General features: G+C 34.8%; 1 protein-coding gene and 1 long non-coding RNA gene across 2 annotated transcripts in view; one reads left to right on the top strand and one right to left on the bottom strand.

Moving 5' to 3' along the window:
* LOC128642758 (uncharacterized) overlaps positions 1-9,053 on the bottom strand; it is a 341,511-nt gene that overhangs the window by 20,717 nt on the left and 311,741 nt on the right. The window lies entirely within an intron of this gene.
* CCDC180 (coiled-coil domain containing 180) overlaps positions 1-9,053 on the top strand; it is a 289,632-nt gene that overhangs the window by 55,902 nt on the left and 224,677 nt on the right. Inside the window, exon 13 of the mRNA XM_053695554.1 lies at positions 5,991-6,079. Coding sequence (XP_053551529.1) covers positions 5,991-6,079 — 89 coding nt within the window. The remainder of the gene's footprint in view (positions 1-5,990; positions 6,080-9,053) is intronic.

The following is a 9,053-nucleotide window of genomic DNA, read 5'->3' as shown; positions in this document are numbered from 1 at the left end:
ATTATGTGTGTAACTGTACTGCATAATGTATATTTATTAGACAGTGTTGTTATGAGTGTAACTGTACTGTGTAATGTATATTTATTAGATAGTGTTATTATGAGTGTAACTGTACTGTGTAATGTATATTTATTAGATAGTGTTATTATGAGTGTAACTGTACTGTGTAATGTATATTTATTAGATGGTGTTATTATGTGTGTAACTGTACTGTGTAATGTATATTTATTATACAGTGTTATTATGTGTGTAACTGTACTGTGTAATGTATATTTATTAGATGGTGTTATTATGTGTGTAACTGTACTGTGTAATGTATATTTATTAGATAGTGTTATTATGTGTGTAACTGTACTGTGTAATGTATTGTTATTAGATAGTGTTATTATGTGTGTAACTGTACTGTGTAATGTATATTTATTAGATAGTGTTATTTTGTGTGTAACTGTACTGTGTAATGTATATTTATTAGATAGTGTTATTATAAGTGTAACTGTACTGTGTAATGTATATTTATTAGATGATGTTATTATGAGTGTAACTGTACTGTGTAATGTATATTTATTAGATAGTGTTATTATAAGTGTAACTGTACTGTGTAATGTATATTTATTAGATAGTGTTATTATGTGTGTAACTGTACTGTGTAATGTATATTTATTAGACAGTGTTAATATGAGTGTAACTGTAATGTATATTTATTAGATAGTGTTATTATGTGTGTAACTGTACTGTGTAATGTATATTTATTAGATAGTGTTATTATAAGTGTAACTGTATTGTGTATTGTATATTTATTAAATAGTGTTATTATGTGTGTAACTGTACTGTGTAATGTATATTTATTACATAATGTTATTATGTTCAACCAACAGAGAGGAAGAGACCTCTCTAAAAGACTGCACATATAGCACTCTGTGCCTGGACTTATAGTGGAGAAATTGGGAATTTAAAATTTAACTTTTATTAGATTTTATTAAAATAAAACACTCAATTAAAAACAACCTAATAGTGGTGGGGCACTTCCTTAATCCTCTGTAAGCCTTTGATGTGTAAAAGGTGCTTAGGAGGAAGTTGTTTAGGTAGGGAGTTATAAATGAGACCTCTTAATTCAGTAATATTCCTAATAGCCAAAAGTAAATCTTTCTGTGTCAAATACACATAAGTTTGGCTGTTGAAATAAATTGTTGGTTTCTACTTATTGGATTTAGATAAGTGTAAGTGATGTTCAATGACCTCAGATATATATCTACCAAGTACAGTTGTAAACTACCATCTGAATAGTAAGTATCACTTCTATTCAATTTTATTGTAGAGTATAGTTGATGTAGATATTCAGAATAGATGTGATTTCATATGGCAGAATATGAATCTATATTGTTCTGGATATGTCTAAAAGTATTCAAATAGCTAATATGTATCTACTTGGATCACCTTAATTCCCCAGTTTTGTGGGTATATTATCACCATAAGTTGTTATAGGTTCTCTGAGGATTTATATGTAGTATAAGTGAAGCCGTATACTTTAGATTTATTTATACTAGCTAGTCATACATCTATTATTCATTGCACCAGATACAAATGTAAATACTGTGTATTTGAGGGTAACTTAGTACATTTCATGCACCTAATGTCTTAGCCAGTCTGATTATACTGTATATTATTTGCTATTAGATTAATAAGCTGCATCACCTATTGCCTATGGTTATTTGTATTTCAGTGGTAGAGGGACAGACTAGTATTGTAAATATGTAGCCGCAATATTGTGCTACTGTTTGTAATATTGTCTTTCGTTTTCCCCCTTACTGCAATATTTTGAATATCTTCTGTTCTCTCATGCAGTAGTTTTGTCTCTTCGTGTGACTCAGTGTCGCATTAGAAAAACAGTATTGTGCTAGGTGTACATTACTCTAGAACCGGATACTTGTTTTCTTAAATTTATTACTTGTTAGCCAAAAGTAACTTATTTCTAACCAATTAGGAATATATGCATTTTAAGCTGGGCTAGTATAGTTGTTGAAATACTGACTGAAAGGTATTTTCTTGTATTTATAGGTATTTGCTAATAGTGTGTACTTATGAATAACTTAGTACATTTCTTGCATCATATGTCTCAGCCAAAATACAATGTGCTGAATATTTGTAGCACTTTAATTAATAAGCTACATCACCTGTTACAATTGGCTATTTGTTTTACAGTGATAGAGGAACAAACTTATATTGTCAATATGTGGCTGCAATATACTGCCACTATTTGCGATATTATCTTATGTTTGCCCTTACTACTGCAATATTTTTTGTATCTTGTGTTCATTCATATAATAGTTTGATCTTTTCATGTGATTCAGTGTCAGAATAGAAATGCAGTATTGTGCTTTGTGTACATCACTTTTGGAACCGGATACTTGTTTTCTTCATTTTTTGTTAGCCAAAGGTGTACTGTTTTTAGCAGATTAGGTAAATATACTCCTTAAGCTAGACTCTTGTAGCTGGGGTGCTGTTAAGGTACAGACTGAAAGGTCTTTTATGTAGTGGCAAACGTTAGGTAGTACACAAGTGCACTACCGTTATCTGGCTCTATGTATAACTACGTTCCCCCACTATAATATTGCCCTTTGAAAACAGCTTGCTAAATATTAAATTGCGAGTACCCTTATGTTGAATCCAAGTAGTTTTAAGGTTAAAGTTATAACTAAAGTAAACAGTCCTAATAGTGACTGTCATATATTTTTTAGCTGTAAGCGTAATAACAATTCTTTTCCCGCCTAAACAGGCTAACCACTATAGGAATAGTTTTTTAAAAAAATGAATAGAGCTCCCATTAGCTCTATAACCCCCTGACCGGTTTCGCCCGTATCGGGCTTTTTCAAAGAGCCAGATAACGGTAGTGCACTTGTGTACTACCTAACGTTTGCCACTACATAAAAGACCTTTCAGTCTGTACCTTAACAGCACCCCAGCTACAAGAGTCTAGCTTAAGGAGTATATTTATTAGATGGTGTTATTATGAGTGTAACTGTATTGTGTAATGTATATTTATTAGATGGTGTTATTATGAGTAACTGTACTGTGTAATGTATATTTATTAGACAGTGTTATTATGTGTGTAACTGTACTGTGTAATGTATATTTATTAGATAGTGTTATTATGTGTGTAACTGTACTGTGTAAAGTATATTTATTAGATAGTGTTATTATGAGTGTAACTGTACTGTGTAATGTATATTTATTAGATGGTGTTATTATGAGTGTAACTGTATTGTGTAATGTATATTTATTAGATGGTGTTATTATGAGTATAACTGTACTGTGTAATGTATATTTATTAGATGGTGTTATTATGAGTGTAACTGTACTGTGTAATGTATATTTATTAGATGGTGTTATTATGAGTGTAACTGTACTGTGTAATGTATATTTATTAGACGGTGTTATTATGTGTGTAACTGTACTGTGTAATGTATATTTATTAGATGGTGTTATTATAAGTGTAACTGTACTGTGTAATGTATATTTATTAGATAATGTTATTATGTATGTAACTGTATTGTGTAATGTATATTTATTAGATAGTGTTATTATAAGTGTACCTGTACTGTGCTATATATATTTATTAGATGGTGTTATTATAAGTGTAACTGTAGTGTGTAATGTATATTTATTAGATGGTGTTATTATAAGTGTAACTGTACTGTGTAATGTATATTTATTAGATTGACAGACCCTGCTCATGGTCATATGAACGCAGGGGTCACTGCTGCACAAAGTTTTAGAAGTGACAATAAATACATCTCATACACCTCCCTCTAATCATGGAGGCTGCCGTTAGGTTACATTGCAGGTATCTGACGGAGAGTTAGTGCACGTGCAAACACATTAGCACTGGAATGTACTGAAAGATATATTTCAGCATGGAGAGGCAGGGAATAGCCTTAATACTATACTTATGAAATGTACTTAGTGTGTAATGTCCCTTTAAATATGTGTCGCACTCACGAGTGGACAGGTTCCCTAGCTGCAAACATTATTCTTCCATGATTTGATAAAGGGGGGGCTCTATGTCTCTTTCAATTCATAGTATAATATAACACTCCTGTTGGATCATAACAACTCGAACACTGAGTAACCATTTAGTTAATTTGAATATATACTGTATATTATATTATTATGTATTTATCATTACCTACAAACAAAAATATTTAAATGTATTGCTCAAAGAAAAAAACCCCAGCAGCATATGATTATTTTTTATAAAGAGCAGAACATTCTGTGGTTAATTCTGAAAGAAATCCATGTTTGAAAAGAACTGAGCGTTCTAGTACGTCACGGAGTTTTGTCTGTGGTGAAACATCAAGATAGGGAAAAAATGTATTAAAAAACAAAAATCCCTGCAGATTCCGTTGCGATATAAAACAAGCGTCAAAAGACAAAGTGAATGTTAAAATGGATGTGCGACTTTACATTCATTTAGATTGCCCTAAAATGCTGCACATTTCTTTGAGCATATAACTTTATGTGCTTAATAATTTGTTCTCGTTAGTTGTCAATTTCTTTATTTTACAGCTATTTGTTAGAAAATGTGTCATGGGGCTCTATGTACTAAGCAGCGTAAGCTGCTCCGGAGTCCTTGCGGTGCAGGTTTGCACATGTGAGCCTGCTTCCCGCAATGTAAGAAGCAGTGGTCATCACTCTGAGGTGGTGAGGGGAAATCACTGAAAGCTCATTCGCTCTCTGTGATTGACAGTCCCCTCTCTCATGAGATTGGTCATGCGAGAGAAGGGGCGGGCTTTACCCGCTAACTTGAGTGTGTAATGATACATACGTCGGTGGATACTGTTCCTCCAAAAGCCTGCATGTAGTGAAGGCGAGCGGACAACTTTTCACGTTGAGAAGCTTGTCTGCTCGCCTTTTAGTATATAGGGGCCGTGTTGTGTGAATATAGAACCTCAATAAATATTTAACTGAAAGCCCTGTGTATGTTCTGTGTATGGATCTGAATTAATATTTCCTATTGCGCCAAAAAAGGAGCAATAAAACCCAATGCCTAAAACGCTATACTACGTTTATGTCTGTTGGAGCATTTAACCAAGTACGGATCCAAAACATCTTAGGAAGTTTCCGTCTCTGGTTTTCTTGCAGTTCTATTGCGACAGGCTCATTATTTGCCCTCTTCTGTGGGCGATGTGAAATGGCCAAAGGGTAGAAGGGGAAATGTCAAACTGACTATTGTTTTATGAACAACAGAGGGCAGTATGAACGGCGGTCTGCGCTCATCAGGGTATCGATATCAGTGGTCTTGTATCCTCTATCATTTTTATGTCCTTTTTCGCACAACCGCTTTTCATAAATACGAACTATTTGAGGCAGAAAAGTTGAGAGTTTTGTGAACATTGATAAAAGTTTTCTTTAGTAAATCTGCAGACAAAACCGGGTTTTTAGAATCGTTAGATGTATGTATAAGCCACAATGTGATCGCTTCCTTAAAGGGACATGGAACCCACATTTTTTTCTTTTGCGATTCAGATAGACCATGTGATTTTAATCACCTTTCTAAATGACTGCTTTTGTCAAATTGTATTCGTTCTCTTGCTCTCTTTTGTTGAAAAGCAGGGACGTAAGAGTGTCTAGAGCACTATATGGCAGCAGTTTTGCAAGAGCATTAGATGGTTGCGTTATTTCCTGCCATGTAGTGCTCAGACACCTACCTAAGTATCTCTTCAACAAAGAATACCAGAGGAACAAAGCAATTTGATCACAGAAGTAAATTGGAGTATGCTCTGTCTGAATTACAGAAGAAAACATTTCATATCCCTTTTACAGGAAATGATTAAAGTAAATCTGTAATGCAAACATGCGATAACAAACCTGTAACTGTGATAGCAAACACTGTATAGTCATTTGTCACTGTATGTAAATGTTTGCTTAGAAGGATAATTGTATCGTAAATATTCCGTAGATCTAACCTGCTTCTTCTGTTTGGTCTCGCACAGATGTGTTAAACGCACAATTTGTAGACTGGCTACGTAGCCAACAGGAGGACGTGTGTCAGAAATGTGTATCCGAGGCTCAGAAGTGCAAAGTAAGTCTCATTAAATGGAAGGGAGATGGTCTAACTGTAAACTAAAATCACAAATTAAATTCCTGAGGTTTTCCCCTGTATTGACTTAAAGGGACATGAAACACCAGTTTTTTCTTGATTCAGACAGAACATGCAATTTTAAACAACTTTGCAATTTACTTCTGTTATCATATTTGGCTTTATTCTCTTGATATTCTTTGTTGAAGGAGCAGCATTGTACTACTGGGAGCTAGCTGAGCACATCAGGTGAGCTAATGACAAGAGGCATATATGTGCGAAGCCATAAATCACCAGCAAGCGCTGAGTAGTGCATTGCTGCTCCTGAGCCTACCCAGCTATGATTTTCAGCAAAGGAATTAAAGAGAGCAAAGTAAATTAGGTAATAGAATTAAATTGGAAAGTTGATTTAAACTGCATGTTCTATCTGAATAATGAAAGTTTCATTTCTGACTATAATGTCCCTTTAATTAAGTTATTGGGTATGAGCCAATGACACAATCAAATTGTTATTGTTCACGGAAATCTTTATGTGCATGTGAGATTAGCGTAGTGCTCTCAGGTGTGCAAAAACGCATGTTCAATATCAATATCTCTCAATTCAAGATAATAATGACTAGGCGTGACAAACCGCATTTTACATACACACACGTACATACATACATACATATATACACGTACATACATACATACACACACACGTACGTACATACGTACGTACATACATACATACACGTACATACATACACACACACGTACGTACATACATACACACATACACGTACATACATACACACGTACATACATATATACATACACACACGTACATACATACATACACGTACATACATACACACACACGTACATACATACATACACACACGTACATACATATATACATACACGTACATACATACATACACACACACGTACGTACGTACGTACGTACATACATACACACACACGTACATACATACATACACACACGTACGTACGTACATACATACACGTACATACATACATACACGTACGTACATACACACACGTACATACATATATACATACACGTACATACATACATACACACACACGTACGTACGTACGTACGTACGTACGTACATACATACACACACACGTACATACATACATACACACACGTACGTACGTACATACATACACGTACATACATACATACACGTACGTACATACACACACGTACATACATATATACATACACGTACATACATACATACACACACACACGTACGTACGTACGTACGTACGTACATACATACACACACACGTACATACATACATACACACACGTACGTACGTACATACATACACACACGTACATACATACATACATACATACACGTACATACATACATACATACATACACGTACGTACATACATACATACACATACATACACGTACATACATACATACACACACGTACATACATACACACACGTACGTACATACATACATACACACACGTATGTACATACAGACATACATACACATACATACACACACACACGTACATACATACATACATACATACACGTACATACATTCATACACACACGTACGTACGTACATACATACACACAAACGTACGTACATACATACACGAACATACATACATACACACACGTACATACGTACGTACATACATACACACACACGTACGTACGTACACACACACGTACGTACGTACATACACACATACACGTACATACATACATACACACACGTACATACATACATACACATACATACATGTACATACATACATACACGTACATACACATGTACATACATACATACACGCGTACATGCACACACACACACGTACATACATAAACACACACACGTACGTACATACATACATATACACACACGTACATACATACACACGTACATACATACATACATACACACACGTACATACATACACACGTACGTACATACATACACATGTACATACATACACGTACGTACATACATACACGTACATACATACATACATACACGTACGTACGTACATACATACATACGTACATACACACACATACATACATACACGCGTACGTACGTACATACATACATACATACATACACACACGTACATACATACACACACACGTACATACATACATACACACACGTACATACATACACACACACACGTACATACATACGTACATACATACATACATACACGTACATACATACATACATACACGTACGTACGTACATACATACATACGTACATACACACACATACATACATACACGCGTACGTACGTACATACATACATACATACATACATACACACACGTACATACATACACACACACGTACATACATACATACACACACGTACATACATACACACACACGTACATACATACGTACATACATACATACATACACACACACGTACATACATCCATAAACACGTACGTACATACATACACACACGTACGTATGTACATACATACACACACGTACGTACGTACGTACATACATACATACACACACGTACGTACATACATACACGTACATACATACATACACACACACACGTACGTACGTACATACATACACACGTACATACATACACACACGTACAAACACATAAGTATATTAATATATGTTACTGTAATACCAATAATGAGAGATAAATAGAATGTACGATTAATGTAGCTTTACTGTAGTGCTTTGTAGGTGGGTGGTATTTCGTTTAGTCCGCGAGACGCATTAGGACCGTGTTTCCGGTGTGGGGCTAATACATGTCAATAGCATGAGTTTGTGACCTGAGGCTAAACGCACACTGCAGCTAAGCCTACCATGTTAGTGTGTGCGAATGTGCATTATTGACTTGATGTCTTACATTTATTTGGAAGTTATTTTGTGGATTGATGTGTTGGTTGGTAACATCTGTGCCCAAAGCCAAAAACATTTC

This window comes from Bombina bombina, chromosome 12 (assembly GCF_027579735.1).
Source record: "Bombina bombina isolate aBomBom1 chromosome 12, aBomBom1.pri, whole genome shotgun sequence".
Classification (NCBI taxonomy): domain Eukaryota; kingdom Metazoa; phylum Chordata; class Amphibia; order Anura; family Bombinatoridae; genus Bombina; species Bombina bombina.
The sequence above is the reverse complement of the archived record's forward strand: the minus strand, read 5'-3'. Positions and strand labels throughout refer to the sequence as shown.